This window comes from Acanthopagrus latus, chromosome 12, assembly GCF_904848185.1.
Source record: "Acanthopagrus latus isolate v.2019 chromosome 12, fAcaLat1.1, whole genome shotgun sequence".
Lineage (NCBI taxonomy): Eukaryota > Metazoa > Chordata > Actinopteri > Spariformes > Sparidae > Acanthopagrus > Acanthopagrus latus.
Window position 1 is genome coordinate 11804843 of NC_051050.1, and position 17007 is coordinate 11821849.

Here is a 17007-nt window from a genome sequence, read left to right on the forward strand (position 1 = left end):
CAACAATCTGTGGCTGTCTTTGTCACTCTCTAACATGTACACACACTAGTGCATTTACACACACACACACACACACACACACACACACACACACACGCACACACACACACACACACACACACACACACTGCCCCCTTCCCTCCCTCTCTCCAGACAGTAGTTAATAAAAGTCAGGAGGAGAAGACGCTGAGCCTACAGAAAGGGGAAAAAAAGGAAAGAGAAAATGCTACATGACAGCCATTTCGTTAGGGAGGGAGGGAGAGATTAGATGAGAGTAGAGGAGGTGATACAGGCGAGGAATGTGGGGAGGGAGGGTTGAGAGATGAGAGTCTGGGAGGCGAGTAAGATTTAGGCGGCTGCGGCTCCGATAGAGCTGTCTCACCGTGACTCTGAAATCTGCGAGGGAGCAGACGGGCTTAGGAATCATGAAACATCAGAACAAGGAAGGCGAGAGACAGAGAGAAAAGAGGAAGAGGCAAAGCGTCACTGACAGGTTATGAGCATGAGTGTCGGAGAGAGGCGTTTGAAGGCTGAAAATAGGGCTAAGTCGCACTTCTGCTCTTCCTAAACACGCACTTCATAGACTGCAGCAAAGGGAAGGTTTTACACCATGAAGACAGACAGGCGAACTGATGAAGTAGCTTTGAATGCGGCTCTGTAGGGGTAAAAGGGCTGAAAAAAGGCTCATTCTGTGAATTTCTAGGAGAAGAATAACTCTTGATCTTTCACTTGGCCTCACACAGACAGTCATTCTGCGCTCTGTTAAGGAATTTTAAGTGAAGTGTCTCTCAGGTGGCTGTGAGTGAGTTGAAAGATTGTCCGCATCTGCTTGTCCACCCTGCTTTGCATGGGATATTGTTATTGTTATGATGTTATTTGAACAGACTGTTAAGTTAGACAGTTAAGAATCGTAAGATTTGTCTGTGTGAGACAGAGTTTGTCTTTGACTGATTCTTCCTCAGTTACGAGGAAAAGCCTCTCGCCGGGCTGCCTTTGGATTGGCATAAGATTTGGCAAAATACATCGCAACCATCTGCCAAAGTCAGGTTTTGGAGATAAAGTTTACTTGGAAAGTAGCAGTTGAAGAGGACTAGCAGTTTAGACCATGACCTTATTGGGAAAATGTTTACTGAGGGTAGTGTTCTCATAAGCTTACATACAATGTGACTTCATTCAGCAGGTTGACATTAAGCTCAAAGCACCACTGTACAGCTGCGAACATAGATGGCGACTCTTTAATAACGCTGCAAATGAGGGGACTTAACTTTCTATCAGTGTCTGTTCTTATCAATATATCACTGTAAACAAAGCAGTCTTTCTTCCCCCTCCTTGTCAGAAAGTATCCCCGCCTGTTAGAAGTCCCTCACAAAGTGGCTATAAATCCGGCCTCCTCCTATAATGGCCGTGGTCTGTCATGAGGCTGTTTTTCTTAATGTTGTTTTCCGCCGCGGATTACACACATGCTCTCACACACGACAAATCCTGAACTGAGAAATCCAAACACCCCACCGATTTCTTTCATCACCCAAAGCCATTTTTATGCTACGATACTGTAGCTGCAGCCGTACGCTCGCTAAGCCTTCGCGGCGCGGGGTGGATGTGGCTGGCAGACATTCAGGCTCTGTTCTCCTCCGCAGTCGAACTGTCACGCTCTGAATGGCCTCCGCTGTGGTGCAGATTGTGTGGCCCAGGGCAGGACACAGGATTGCAGGATTGTGAAAATTGCTTTACTCCTCGCCTTCCTCCATTTTACCTCCTCCTTGTCTGCAGATGCATTGTGTGTGCGAAAAACACTATAGATCCTTTTTCGGGGCAATTTTTGCTGCTTGAAATGCGTCAGTGAGTTGCTGTTGTGTGTTTTGATGGTGTCTCGTGATGCTTTTCTGCTTTTATTAGATCTGCCACACGTACACACGTTGTGGCTGCCAGCAATAACATAATAAGTGCTAATGATGTTTGGGAAACTTGTGACTTCACATTCCTGACAGAATTGAATCGCACACCCTCAAGACAGCAAGGATCAGGGCATGTCGGAAAGGTCATGCCTAAATATAGGATGAGAGGGGGGCGTGAATGAGACAAGAATAGCAATTCCTGTCATCAATAATCATACAGATGTGTAGTAGTTATTTATTGATGGTGTCAGTGATAGTGATCGCACGTAATCTGTGGGTAATGTGGGCGGGTTTTGAAAAGCAGTCCACTGGTCTGGCGTTTCACTTCTGAAACATTGTGGTACTCAGGGATCAAAATCGATGAGATATCGCCTTTGTTTATTCCACACGTTCTTCTTCCTTTTTCAAGACCTGTTGCCTACATTACCCACAAGTAAGAGTATCACGGTGGGAGATTGACATGATTAATCGATTAATCGTGAAAATAATGGGTACATTAATTGAACATGAAAAATAATTAGTTGCAGCCCTACAAGCTCAAACTGTTGCCATTTCCCAAGGCTCAGCGCTATTGTACGCGCAATGCTGGTATTTCAAAATGACGGCCAGCGCTACGAAAGTGTGACCCAAGTTGTAATAAACCTGAAGTCTGGACTCTGGAAGGGACAAAAGTCATCTGCCTAAATTACTGAAGCTCCACACAGGCCCATATGGAGCTTAAAGCTCTGAAATATAGCAAAAAGCGAGGTCATGAGATCCTGTAAAGGTAATAATTAATGCACTACACTCATTCAGTGTTCTCAGGTAAGATATTCTGGTATTTGATATTCTTTTTAGAAGTGTGTGTGTGTGTGTGTGTGTGTGTGTGTGCGTGTGTGCATGCGTGTGTGTGTGTGTGCCCAGCTCTTGCACATCTGAGGCTCTCACACATTACGCACACAAAGCCCATCCTCACTGTACTCTCTCCTCCTCTGGCTTTTGTTCAGGAGAATTGATTGTCCTTTTGTTCGCAGTCAAGATGGATCGTAGCGTTGGCAGGCAGCGTTTGCTGTGAGTTTTATTCAGCCATCCAGCTTCCTAAATGTGCTTTCATAGCCTCCGTTACACCAATTATTAATTACTCACCCCGGCACGGTGCAGGTCTCGCTGGTTGCCACAGCAACGGGCCGGGCTGCTGCGAGGAGCGCCGTGGTTACACGCTGCTGCTGTTGTCGCCGTCAGTCACACGCAGTCTCTCAGGCGCAGATGACTGGACTGAATCTCCTGCACCACATATGATATTTCAAGGATTATTCATCTCACTACAAGAGTTTAGCATTTTCAAAGTCACACTGCAAAGGTTTAGTTGGACTTCATTTAGCTCTCTGTTGACATTTTTTGCTTTGTGAAGTCGTCATGCTACTCAGCATTTTCACAATGACGCTAATTTCTAACAGATGAGACAAAAGTGTTTGTTCTGACTGATTGTTGAGAGCTAAGTTATGTCTCCATTGGTCTGGCTGTTTCCTTGGTATTAGTTTGCCGCTTTTATTTGTAAAACAAAAGACTTGACATCACAGAAACATGTTAGGACTTCAGGTGTTTTGCTGCTACTAGACACGCCACGTGTCTCTTCATTTGCAACAGTAGTTTATCATTAGCATCAGTACAGCACATGGTGGGTATATGTATACTGCTTGCCTTTTAAATTCTGTTATTGCTGTCTCAAAACCAAACACGTGAAACAGACAGCAAAAGCAAAAGACAAGAAGACAAACAAGCAAATCAAAATTCAACATGAAGTAGACACCGCCAACCATAACTACAAATTAACAAAACGGTGAGAGACCAGACAGAACATCTCATCTCAAGGATCATGTAGTCAAGCACATCCTCTATACAGGAAGACTAAATCAGACTGCGATCAGAGGTTTTCCATATAATCCAAGAAAGAGTTGCTGTATCTTGTAAAATGTTGCACTCTTATTCCTCTGCCAATGCATGTTTTTTTTCTCCATGTGGAGCAGCTACTGATTTTCAGAGAGCCACATTCCAATTTGGATTCTGAACATCTGATTTCTATTTTGATGCAATGCATTTTTTTAAGCAGTGGCCAGCAAAAATATGTGTCAGCCTTTCAGCATGGCTGTTCTTAAGGTTGGAGTTAGTGAAGTTACCCCGTATACAAATCTCCACATCTAATGGAGAAACTACTCCATGAATTTTGGATAGGGTGACACAGAAAAGTTCCCTCGATCTGAAACAAAAGAAATATAATAGGCGGTACATCTATTTGTTAGTTTATCTGTATTTTTTCTGTCCTTGTGCTGCTACAGCGCCTTCATTTCCCTCCGAGGGATCAATAAAGCCTTAACTTCTTCTTCAGACTTTATTTACTGGATTTCCAGACAGACAACAGATGGCAGTAATATAAAACAGAAGGTCAGATAAAGAAAAGCAACAATAAAGTCTTATTTTTTTTAGAGAAATAGTTCAGTGTTTTGTTAAGAGCAGCTGCAGTGTTGCAGTTTGAATGAAGTTGAAGTGCTGGAAGTGAAGACAAGGAGGTAGTGAAGAGGACTGTCAAGTGTGCTTGGTTATCTGAGCTTCACACTGAGAGACTGTTGTCGGTCTCATTGCCTTTCCTGTCTTTACAACGAACTGTTCTGTCTCATAGCAAAGAGAGTGCTGTTTATTTCTTCTGTATGGAAGCCAGCTTAAGAGTTTACCACCATTTTATAACATTTCTATTTGGATTCAAAGGTTTGCATGCATAACATTGTAAGCTTCAAATTCCTTCTCTGTTTTTTTTTTTCCTGTCCATCAGGCCAGCCAGCTCGGAGTTTACAGAGCGTTCGTGGACAACTATGAACTGGCTGTGGAGACGGCGGAGAAGTGCTGCCAGGCCAACACGCAGTTTGCCGAAATCTCTGAGGTAAGAAGGAAAGAGGAGCGAGAGCACCAAGCAGGCCTACAAATACATGTTTCTACTGAGAGTAAATGGCTTTACTGTAAATGTGTGTGTGTGTGGGGGGGGGAGATTGGACAAAAAGCAAACAGTAAGGGGTTCAGCTTCTGTCTCAAAGCTGGAGCAGGCGTTGAAACTGGGATCTCTCAGTTATGGGATCATTTTACGACCGTGTAAAATCAGTCAGTCAGACACTTGACCCCCCGCATACCAGCAAATTATCAGAGTAAGTTTCACAAGTTTCTTTCTTTTTTCATGTGAAGAGTTTTTTTTATTTATTTAATTTAGCTAAAAATGAGTACAGGTTCAGTCGAGTTCTTACCAACATTACACTTGATTGTTTGTTGAACTCCCACACTTTCCTGCCTATACTCTGAAAGATAAGTGTCAGGTCAGCGATGTACTCCTCCCACTCTCTCTTGAGTTAGAATACAGAATAAAGTATAAGTTTTGTGCTGTAACTATGCAGTCAATGTGTTACCAGTACAGCACATTTAATAATAATTTCAAAAAATACCATCTTTGTTTATATATGAAATGCAGTCATAAGTCTTTTACTGTAAACAAGAAAGGGACAAAATAAAAATTAGGCGAGAAAAAGACTGTAAAAGAAAAGACAGATACATAAAAGTCACTCAAAAAGAGCTGAAAAACATTGTATAGTAACTGAATGCCTGCCTGAATAAATAGTCCTCCGAATGCAATAAGTATGTTTTTAGGCTGTAAGTCACCATGTAGTGCAGTACAGTAGATCTCTAGTGTATCTCCCATGATTCATATTATCTCTGGATGTTGAATTAATGTGTGTCTTGAAGGCCTTGAATAGTACTACTAGATATGTGGAAGGGAAATCTAGTTTAAAGCCTTTTGTGGCTCCAGAGGAAGCTGGATGTAATCTGAAAAATTGCCCTCCAGTGATGTCACTTAGTGGCTAAGTTGCATTATGGGTAATGTAGGCCCCAGGTTTTGAAAAGCATCCTGCTGGTCCTAACTCATATAACACCGTTGGGCTCATTATGGGACAGCTTGAAAACAAATGATCCAAATTGATACAGCAAAACCAGAGATGTGGCCCTTTTTATTAATTTTTTTAAAAAGAGCCTACATTACCCACAGTGCAACCTAGGTAGTGAGTGACATCACTGGAGGCAATTCATCAGGTTACATACATGTATAGCTTCCTCTGGAGCCACAAAAGGCTTTATACTACTTCTTCACATATGCAGTAGTACTTGCTGAGAGCTGTGACTACATGTGTTAGAATTGGTGGAGTTACCCTTTAAACAGTTGATCTTGTGTCACTATACTTCCTCCAGCTGGATAGTTTGTGAGAGAAAGGGTGTCTTAGTCACACAAAACCAACAAAGACAATTGTCTGATTTACTACAGTGTTAAATTGTGTGTCATCAGGGAAAGGAACAGATTCAGAGAGGTGTCACGTAGAAAGAGTCGATTTTTCTTGACTGCTTTAACAGTTTTTGTCCCTGATGCACTGTAGTTGCAAAACGCTCTCCCATTATTCACCCACGCAGCTTTTATCATTTCCCTGCATTTAAATTTGAATGTCCTGCTGAATATTTCCGCACAAATGCAGCCAGAGGCAATTTGTGTGTGTGTGTGCGCCCATGTGTTTGTGCTTATGTACGTACAACAGTGAAATGGAGCGATGCAGAGAGAGGACGGTTGTTGGTGTTTTCTGTAGTTTGGGCTTGTTCTCATTCTCGTCGCCGAGCAGGAAAATATGAGCTCACCGCAAAGGCTGTAGATGAGCCTTGACAGCGTAATGAATTTGTACATTTATCTTATCCACAAACACAAGTCTCCAACAGCTCCAAGGGGCTCAGGATAATTTGTTTTATCTCAGACAAAGTACATTTAAAAACACTTACTCTCGTACTTTAAATCTAGTTGAGACCCAAATTGACCCTGGCGTAAACTAGTCATTGCAATCACAACAGTGTTATTTGTCAAGTTTGAAGGCTCAAATCTTATTACAGCAAACACTTGCCTCTAATTTGATTAGCTTAGTTATCTTGATAATTTAAAAGAAAAAACAAGTCTAGTGTTAAAAAGTATCACATCCTCTTCTTCCTATCTTTTTCAAGCATGTGACAGCTCCTGGTACACCATCAGTCTTCGTCTATGTTTTATGAGGTCTACCAGTTAGCGTCGTGGCTGGTCTCTACACACGGGACGGGGAATTCATCATCGAGGGTTGTTAATGGCCTAAGTAATGATGCATGACTCTGAGCCATCTGAGCAAGATGGTGGGGGGAAAAGCTGCTGAGGATGGCATAATTAATTTGGAAGTGGATGACCTCAGTGCTGGAGCAAGGATAATAACATCACTATGATTTCAAATCGCTTAACCATACCGAGCAGGTATTTAAAGGTCTGTGTTTTTTGTTTTTTTTTTGTGCTTCTCCAAACAGAACCTGAAGGTGAGGAGCCCCAAGGACTCAAAGGACCAGACAGCCAAGAACTCTCTAGAGGGTCAGTCACACCATGCTAGTTTTTACTTAATCCTATGAAAATATTCAGATTATTATAACACAGATTAAAACAATTACATAAAACATACTAATTCAGTCTGGTTTCTCTCTATTTTTATGTGCAGCTTTGCTTTATAAACCGGTGGACAGAGTGACTCGCAGCACATTGGTACTTCATGTAAGTATATAAAGTAATAATACGCGCTCAAGCAGCAAAATGTCTTAATGCTGGTGCATCACAGTTGTGTTCTGGTGTGTTTTAGCCTCTGTTGCTCACAAATTAATCCTAGAAGTCATTTAACAGGTGATCAAAACATGTAGCTTTTTGCAAACATACAAAAATATCTTCATCAGTACCCAGCTCAAGAGAAACAACTGTAGTTCAGAATAATAGCTCATGCAGATTAGAGATGTGACTTTTTATGTAGGTTTACCATTTACCATTACCAGTTACCAAAATGTATTGCATATATGAAAACGTATTAAAATATATGAACTGAGAAAATGTTACTTTAAATTGTTTTGCTTTTAAAATTAATTGTCAGTAACTATCTGCTGCTGCACCCCAGGACTTGCTTAAACACACGCCCACCAGCCACCCAGACCACCCGCTTCTGCAGGACGCCCTGCGCATCTCCCAGAACTTCCTGTCCAGCATCAACGAGGAGTCGACGCCCCGGCGCCAGTCCATGACGGTCAAGAAGGGAGAGGTGAGCGTTTTATGCCCTGTTGACATGCTCTTCTTTAGACCAATAATTAGCAGTATAGCTCTAGTTCTCAACACATCCTCATACCTAAACACCTATTTTTTCTATTTTTTTAAAATACATTTTTCCTAACAGCCTTTGTAATGTATTTCTGAACTCATCGGCACCGTCAAGGAGAGAATTTCAATGTGTTTTTCAAAAAATCAAATATCATGAACTTTCTGTTGCGACCTTTCCCGAGGTAATACAAGAAGCAGTCTAGATGATAGTAAAATCATCATCAGTTTAAATCATTGCACCTCTGATATTGAGCAGGATGACGTCACGGCCCCGCCCTCTAAATTACTTTGAAGGCACTGCCAATTGAGAGTACAGGGGCCACCAATCTGCAGCCTAAAGCAGAGCCCATGCCCATATATGGTCATACCAGGGTTGCCTGGCTGAGGGTGATTCTGTGTTTGCTCTACGTCACTCCTGTGGCTTCCCATCCATCCAGTCTCCCCTAACACACACACACACACACACACACACACACACACACACACACAGTCCCTCACAGTCTACCCCCCAATGTCGCTCCCATCCCCGGAGATGACTTGACGCACATGAATGGATGCCTCTTGATTGATAGCTTGCGTGACACTGCCGTACATAATGCCTTGTAATGAGCCACCGGTCCGCTCTGACTGGCAGATTCAAAGTTAATTATTCATAAACGGAGGGTGGGAGCAAACGAGCGAAAAAAGGCTGAGCCGGCTCCTCCTCCTGCTCACAGGGGGGTCATTACTGCACCCTTTTCTGCACACACACACACACACACACACACACACACACACACACCGTCCTATGCTCTGTTTCCATTCACTCTTTCTCTTGTTTGCCTTTGAACATATACACACACGTACACACAGTCCCCCCCCATACTCCCACAGGCCCCCAGTTCCATCCCAGTCTGTCCAGACCTCCACATCAGTCATCAAATATTTAGCATGGATACATGAAAGCAGCACATGGAAATCGATGGGGCTCATTATATCGTACCTTCCCATAGAAACAGTATATAATATGCCTGAGGTTTTTTGTCTGCGTTCCACCACCCGAGCTGCAACATAAACCTCGCTTCAGCCATCAAAAGACTGTCGTCACCTAGGAAGTCGAGACGCTGAGGTCTTGCATTCGGTGAGGACATCGGCACTTAAAAGGCTGATAAATCCTAAATCGCTTTTAAATGGAGAAGATGTGGCTGTGATGCTACAATTTCAGAAAACAGTCAAATAATCTGAGGTAGCAGGCGTGAAGTACGAAGTCAGCACAACCTCAAACTCCTGAATAGACGCTTTGCTGAAAGCTAAATCTGAACTCAGGCTTCTACACGATGTCCATGTTGAAAGGAATGGAGTGTCCCTCATTATCATTTGTCATGTGAAACAAATTGGGTGCCTGTAGGATCTGTATATGCAAAATGAACTTCATTTGATTTATACAGCAGGTACAGTGACAAAGCACTCGAAGGGGAACTCCACCAATTTTACACATTAAAGTGTGTTCACAGGTCTTCACTGAATATTTGAGAATAGTTGTTAAGCCTTTGTGGCTCCAGAGGAAGGTGCATGGAATCTGATGAGTTGCCTCTGGTGATGTCAATCAGTGGCTAAGTATTATGGGTAATGTGGGCTCTAGGTTTTGCAAAGGAAGACGAACATGTGGAGTAAAGAAGGTCAAATCTCTGCTTCTTCTGCATCAATTTAAATTTGTTTTTAACCTCTCCATAATGAGTTCAAACGTGTTATAGGAGTGCAATGTCAGACCAAAAGACTGGTTCCCAAAACCTGGTGCCAACATTACCCACAGTGCAACTGGGTGACATCACTAGAGGATATTTATCAGATTACGTGCGCCTTCCTCTGGCGTCACCATTTAATTGTGCTGATGAGGCGATGATGCAGAAACAATGGGATAGCACAGGTAATACAACAGGAGACAGGCCACAGTGCTCATTTTATGATCTGACCTGAAAAGTAAAGGACTGAGGGAGTGCTTGCCCTCCATGTGCACACAGTAGCCTGTGGTTTGCTCAGTGGAGGCATGCAGGAGCAGAGCAGCACAAGTGGCACCCAGAGGCCCCCGGCCCCCACCAGTTGAGGGGAGGGGACAAACAGAAGCAGCTTAATTAAAATGCAAATGACGGCACTGCCTCAATCTCAATTCACCTCCTCATCCTGCTTTGTTTGGCTGTGGGAAAAATATGCTACTATGTGTGTGTGTGTGTGTGTGTACTGCTCCTCATATACACACATTGCTTTACAACACACAACCACAGAGACACCCCTTGAAGCATGTATTCTAAATATAAACACAGATCTTTTGTAGATTCATGCCATTACTCTCGCACACGCTCTCAGCTAGGAGATGGTCAATATTTAATCGGCGTTCAGTGCTGTCAGCTTGCTCTGCCTCCCGTCGCTTCTCCTTCCTACAGCGGCGCTGCTGATGTTCCGGTCAGCTATTATAAGAGATGGAGAAAGTCGCATTTTCTCCTACTGGCTGTTCGATATTATGAAAATGTCATCTGATGCGCTGAGACAGCTGGTTCTGTCGAGGGTGTCTGCTCCCCCGAAGCAGGGCGAAGCAGCAGTGTAAGCGCATTTTTAAATTCATCAGATTACTGATGTAGGGGTGAGCCTTAACTGGAGAACATGTCCACGTGCAAAAATGGAACAATGAATTTGAAATTAAATAAGAACATAAGTGTCTAAAGGTAGGGGTGTGTTTTGCATGAGCAGGTTAACAGATGCGTTATCCCTCCACATGATTCCCATTCACTCCCACACAGTTAGAGGCCTGTAAATCCCTAATCTATCTGTTATCCCTGCCTTTATTGTATCTCATGAGATCAATGAAAGGAGGACTATTATTAAGGCTTGATGGGCAATGTAGTTTCCCAGCAGGTCATTTCAAGTCAACTTCACAAACCTGAATGTAAGGACAAACCTGGTAGCTCTTGTGTGGAGTGATTGTGCTGACCTGTCATTTTAATCTGAGTCCCTGAGTAATCGGAGTCACTGCTAGTAGTTTGTCAGTTCAGGTACTTTTTTCTGTACTAATCCATCCTAATCTACTGTTGTGCCTCTTGAATGATAAGTATTCTAGTCCGATCCCAAGAATTTACTGCTGACTTGTCATGATTATCCCAGGAGATTTCAGCTTGTTGGATAACAATGTCACTTCAAAGCTGGTAAGTTTCAAAGATTCTAAGCTACACGGTGAAATACGCAGAGAAAGAAATAATTAAAGACCAGCTCCACACTAGAATTTGGATAGAGGGAAAGACACAGCTGCACTGACCTCTGAAGTTCAGCAGATTTACAGTATACCTTTCAACCCACGGAACCACATCCAACAGCATAGCTAGGTGTGGTCGGGTGGGGTCTGTTGTAGCAGTCACCACAGCCAACTGTGATGTCAAGTGGTACCATGCGTGCTACGTCACTGATGCACACATGGAGATTGTCGCCACTAGTTGGGACAGCAAATCAGGCTGTTAGACTGGGTGCAGTAACTCTGTCAAAGGTTTAGAAGAAAGTTAGAAGAGGGGAATACAGCCTGAGGTTAGCAAAAATGCTAACTTATTTGTTGGTTTTAGGACTCATTCCTTACAGCAGTTTATTAGTAGATGTTAGCATGATGATATGCTTATCAAAGATGGTGGACATGGTAAACGTAAAAGCTGCAAAACATCAACATGTTACCGTTGTCACGAGGGGGTTCGTGTTAGCATGCTGACGTTACCATCCAACTCAAAGCTGTGAAACAGCAAAACAGAGCTGTTGGTCTTGTTCCTGTTATTTCTTTGTGAAAGTTTAATCCCTGCACTGTACTGTATGTAATTGCCAGTGGAGTTAATGCCCTTTAAACCACAAATCCGTGGTCATATCACGCTGTCCACATCATTGGTGCTTTTAATATGCATGGATAGCTTCACAATATAGCTTAAGATCCAGTACTCCTCGTATTTTCTGTCTAGTGCTATGCCAAAATGTAAGAGGAGCGGTGTGACCAATGTCTCACTCCAGCTACTGTACAGCCCACGTCCTAAATATAGACTGACATGACAGCATGTAGATTGACAGAAGTGAGGCGAGATGGAGCCTCGTTTTATATTCTAGCTAGAAAAAAAACATCCTCGGGGGGGATTATGTTACATGTAGAACAACTTCGTAGATGTGCCATTCTCACCGTTTGGCACCGAAGTCCCAAAACCTGATGATGGTGACTGAATGATGAACGTGTACACTAAATATTTACCAGAGGCTCTAACTACAGAAACTGCATAAGAAAATCACATCAGTGCCAGAGGGGAGAGGAAGCGAGGAAGCTGTCTTGTGTGTTCTGACAGATGTAGCATCCCAGTTGCCACGAGAGAAACATCCCGGATAGACAAGCGAGCAAGTCATCTGGAAGTTATCTATCACAGGCCGTCATCGTCTCAGGCTTCATTATCTAGCTGGTTATGAATGATTATATCCACCGGTGGGAATTAGACTTCTATTAGATCCTTATTTCAGGATCATAGCTTGCCACGCAGTAAGAACTTCATGTGTGCTTGCGAATTCATGTGCATGACGGGATGGATTACAGCAGTGGAGCTGCTTTGGTGACAAGTCACATGGTTTAGCATCTTTAGAAAGAAACCGTGGAATGCAATCGGGGGGCTAGTTTGACTCTCTCATTTCTCCTCTCCTCTCCGTTCTCCGTCCACTTTTCACTTTCTCTCTCCCATGCCCGTTTGTCTCTCTCCCGTCTTCGTCACCCTCCCCTCGCCCTCTCAATCAACATCGAGTGACACAGCATGATCCTCCTCTTTCCCAGCAGATGTCCAGTCAGGTTTCGTAAGCGCACGAACCTCTCCTGCAGAAAGCATCGGCTCCACTTCAGTGTGTCCTGGCGGTGACAGTAACTGTGTGGTCATGATGGAGGGGGGAGGAGGAGGAGGAGGAGGAGGAAGGAGACAGGAGGGGGAGGGCACAGAGAATGAAGATAGGGACGTGATTGGCTCTGTACGAGCGTGATGTCATGCTTCATGGCCTTGCTGCCAGGGAGTTGTGAGGGTTGAGTAGGTTTTGAGGGGTGGGGTGGGGGGGGCGGTGTGGCCCCTGAAACAATATTGAAGAGAGTAGGAAGGAAGAGGAGACATAGATTTTGTTTATGTTATCCGTTTTTAGCAGATGTTGGCGGTAGATGGACTGTAAAATCCTTCATGCGTGCATATTGGGAATGTTGACCCAAATGTTGTCAGCTAGCAGTGCTCACTCATTAATACTTGTCATTCCAGTATATCTTTTCCAAAGTTTGACCCCACTGAATTTGTTTATTAGAATTTAAACAAATTATCAGGTTCACCTCAAATGAATAGGTGAAATCATCCTGAAGAGTGATTAAAATCAAGCACCGTGTTCTCATCCTTGTTTCATTCAATCAAAAGGCTAAAAGCAAGGGCAAAAATAAAACTACAAGGAGTGTCCATTTCTTAATAGATCTGCTGTCTGAGTTCAAATACTTTTGAATGATTGTATTTTATTCTCTCATATTTTACAGTAAGCCTCTCCTCTCCTTACTGTGTTACATAGAAGCAATTCCAAGGTTATGAGCACATAAAAGTGAACTGTTACTATTAAGTTGTGGTTTGATGTTCGTCTGCTTCCCATTCTTGTTCCACTCCATTCTTGTAAATCTGTTGTCTCATTTGTACAATGGCATTACTGCCCCCTTTTGGCAGATGGCGGCATTACGCATCTCATTACATAGTCTGACATCAGTGACAATTCCCAGAGCTCCAAACAACACTCGTTCCTGTGCTACCGTTACGTCATTCATTCCTCTGTGTCCTGTGAATTGAAGATTAATGCTAGAATATGACAGATTCATATTGACCAGGTCATTAGATGAACCACTGCCATTAAATGTGTAACCCTCCACAATCTTGGGGGATCATTTGGTTTGTATTGAGCTCCTGAGCTGTTCTCACTGATGATCGAGACAAGATGACATTTTTGACGATGGAGTTAAGTCCACCACACCCCGTGACAGCTCATAAGTATGTCTCTCTCATATCCTGATCGCCAAAAGCTGAGTTATCGACACCAAAAGCTTTGTGTCACCGACCCCCACCATCCTTTTCTGTTGTTTCCTGCAGAACCGCCAGCTTCTGAGGGACAGCTTCATGGTGGAGTTGGTGGAGGGAGCGAGGAAGCTGCGGCACGTCTTCCTCTTCACCGATCTGCTGCTCTGCGCCAAACTGAAGAAACAGATCGGAGGGTAAGACACTATAATGTCGGTCAAATCAGCACTTATTGTTCAGAGAGAATCCCACCGTGAGACCTGAGTTCCGTAAGATTTCCACTGTATCATTACAACATGGCTGTAGATTAACATTTATAACACAGAGACGTCCTCACTATCTGGTAGTCACTGATTCAAATTTCAAGTTAAAATTGAATAATTATTAACCTTCTTCTGAATTGTTCTATTTTTTCCCCTTTTTCTGCTGTCTCGTGTCACATTCTTCACATCTTTTATCCATCGTCACCCGTCCTTCCCTGTCACCTCCTGCAGTAAAAACCAGCAGTATGACAGTAAGTGGTACATCCCCCTGACTGACCTGACCTTCCAGGGCCCAGAGGAGGCCGAGCCACTTACCATCCCCCAGGTCCCAGACGAAGAGCTAGACGCCATGAAGGTCAAGATCTCCCACCTCCGCAGTGAGATCCAGAGGGAGAAGGTAGCGTTGATATGCACAGTTTCACTAAATAAACTCTCATTGACAACACTGCATTTTTTGTGTTCGTCGGCTGGGATTTTTTCTAGCCATTGTAAGGTGATCAAGGTAGTTTTTCCCTCCCCCACACACGAACATTTTCACCTCTGTGATTTCAGAGAGCCAACAAGGGTTCCAAAGTTATCGACCGTCTCAGGAAGAAGCTGTCTGAGCAGGAGTCTCTGCTCCTGTTGACGTCTCCGAGCATGCCCCTCAGAGTTTACAACAAGAGCGGCAAGGTACAAGGACCTCCGATGTTAAATGCCCCCGTTTCATCATTGTCCTTTCCCATCATCAGTGCTACCCCATCACACTCCTCCTGCTGCTCCCTGTATCTGCTTTTCTTATTTTACCACCTTTATTCTTGTCCTCTGCTTCATTTCCAGTACAACAGATTATTATTCCTAGATCTCTTTCATGCTAGACCTTCTTGAGTCACACTTAATGCGAAGGTCCTTGTAATAAGCATTGGCTAGAGGCCCTTGTAAGATTCTTATTAACACGTTTTTTGTGCATTTGTCTTCAGAGTTACGGTTTCCTCATTTCGTCGGACTACGAACGTGCAGAGTGGAGGGAGATGATCAAGGAGCAGCAGAAGAAATGTAAGTTTGGGATATATGGATATTTCCCATTTGCGAAACATCCTGGATACTAGAACTTTGCATACGTGTACAATAACAGCTACCAATCAAGTGATGAAAACAAAGGGAAATCAATACATGGACCGTCTTTTACAGCCTACATTTATTGTCTTCCCTCAAGGTTTTAAAACATCCTCCTTGACGTCCATGGAGCTGCAAATGTTGACCAGCTCCTGCGTCAAACTGCAGACCGTCCACCACATACCACTTAGCATCAATAAAGAAGGTAGGGTGCTAATGTTTGCATGTTAAAGTTGCACTCAAATGCTTCAGCTGATTTAGCAGAACAGTCTGCATTAAATGATAACGTGTCGACGTGTGGTTACACTTTCACACTTGCTTGATTGTGATTATTATGGGTATAGTGAGTACACAGAAGTTAAAGCCACATATTTTATACTGTACAGGCCTGTTTTTTTCCATGTCTGATTCTGTTCCAAAACAAACAGAGGTCTGCATGTTTTTCTAACCCCTCCTCTCTGTCTTTTTTTTTTTTCCCCCTCTGCTCACTGACTGTTTTTCCAGAGGACGAATCCCCCGGTCTCTACGGGTTCCTGAATGTAATCGTCCACTCTGCCTCCGGCCTCAAACAGAGCTTGAGTGAGTCACTCACCTTTAGCCTCCCTGCAAACAACAGATAATGCAGATAATCAGGCAAAATTAATTTGACGTGAATGTGGCGCAGTGGGAAACAGTGTTTCACAGCTGTGTGTTTCCCTCTGACGTGAATTACTTTACTTGGTTTGATGTTCAAGTTTCTGGTCAGATGTTTTAGTGTCTACAACTGCTGCTTTGATGTATTCACTGGGTTGCGTAACACATGCCTGGAGACCTATGTTTGAAACATTTTGACAAACTTAACGTGACTCATTCGTTAATTGCTTTCTGGAGATGACATCTCACATTTAGTTAATTCAATTGCTCATGTAATGCATTCACAAAGACCTCTTCAACAGCCATATGCAGTACAAGTAATATTTTTTCAATCATCTCTCGTCTTGGTCAGATCTCTACTGCACATTGGAGGTGGATTCCTTTGGCTTCTTTTCAAACAAAGCTAAGACGAGAGTGTACCGATACACTACTGAGCCCAAATGGAACGAGGTAAGAGAAAACGAATCAAGCAAACCACACATGTCCCTGCAGGGTCTGTCGTGATATTACGTTTAAATGAATCAAACACGACCTTTAATTGTCAGTGTTGCATCCTGGAGGCCTTTTTAAAAAAATAAAAAGTTGGAATTAGTCCCTGCACGGGTTCATCAGATTTGAATATTCCCAAAAGTGTTGTATCCACTGTGCTCAACATCCTTCATTGGTTGCTTCGTATTAGTATGTTTATTTCTTTAACATGCACTGACTCTGACATCTGGTCCTGTAATCAGTTTGCTGTCCATCTTTGAGTTAAAATGTCTTACAGAAGCTTTACAGAGCAGCTGCAGCCCCTGCAAACATGTAGCAAACATATGCATATAGGCATAAACATAAATGCATTAATGACACAGCTGGAC

At 43.2% G+C, this 17007-nt stretch overlaps 1 protein-coding gene across 2 annotated transcripts in view; it reads left to right on the plus strand.

Moving 5' to 3' along the window:
• Positions 1-17007, plus strand: part of bcr (BCR activator of RhoGEF and GTPase) — an 88927-nt gene that overhangs the window by 59123 nt on the left and 12797 nt on the right. For both annotated transcript variants that reach the window (XM_037116495.1, XM_037116496.1), the window contains exons 5-15: positions 4702-4809; positions 7275-7335; positions 7460-7512; positions 7904-8044; positions 14235-14356; positions 14654-14819; positions 14975-15094; positions 15382-15457; positions 15618-15722; positions 16022-16096; positions 16503-16600. In XM_037116495.1, the coding sequence (XP_036972390.1) occupies positions 4702-4809; positions 7275-7335; positions 7460-7512; positions 7904-8044; positions 14235-14356; positions 14654-14819; positions 14975-15094; positions 15382-15457; positions 15618-15722; positions 16022-16096; positions 16503-16600 (1125 nt within the window). The remainder of the gene's footprint in view (positions 1-4701; positions 4810-7274; positions 7336-7459; positions 7513-7903; positions 8045-14234; positions 14357-14653; positions 14820-14974; positions 15095-15381; positions 15458-15617; positions 15723-16021; positions 16097-16502; positions 16601-17007) is intronic.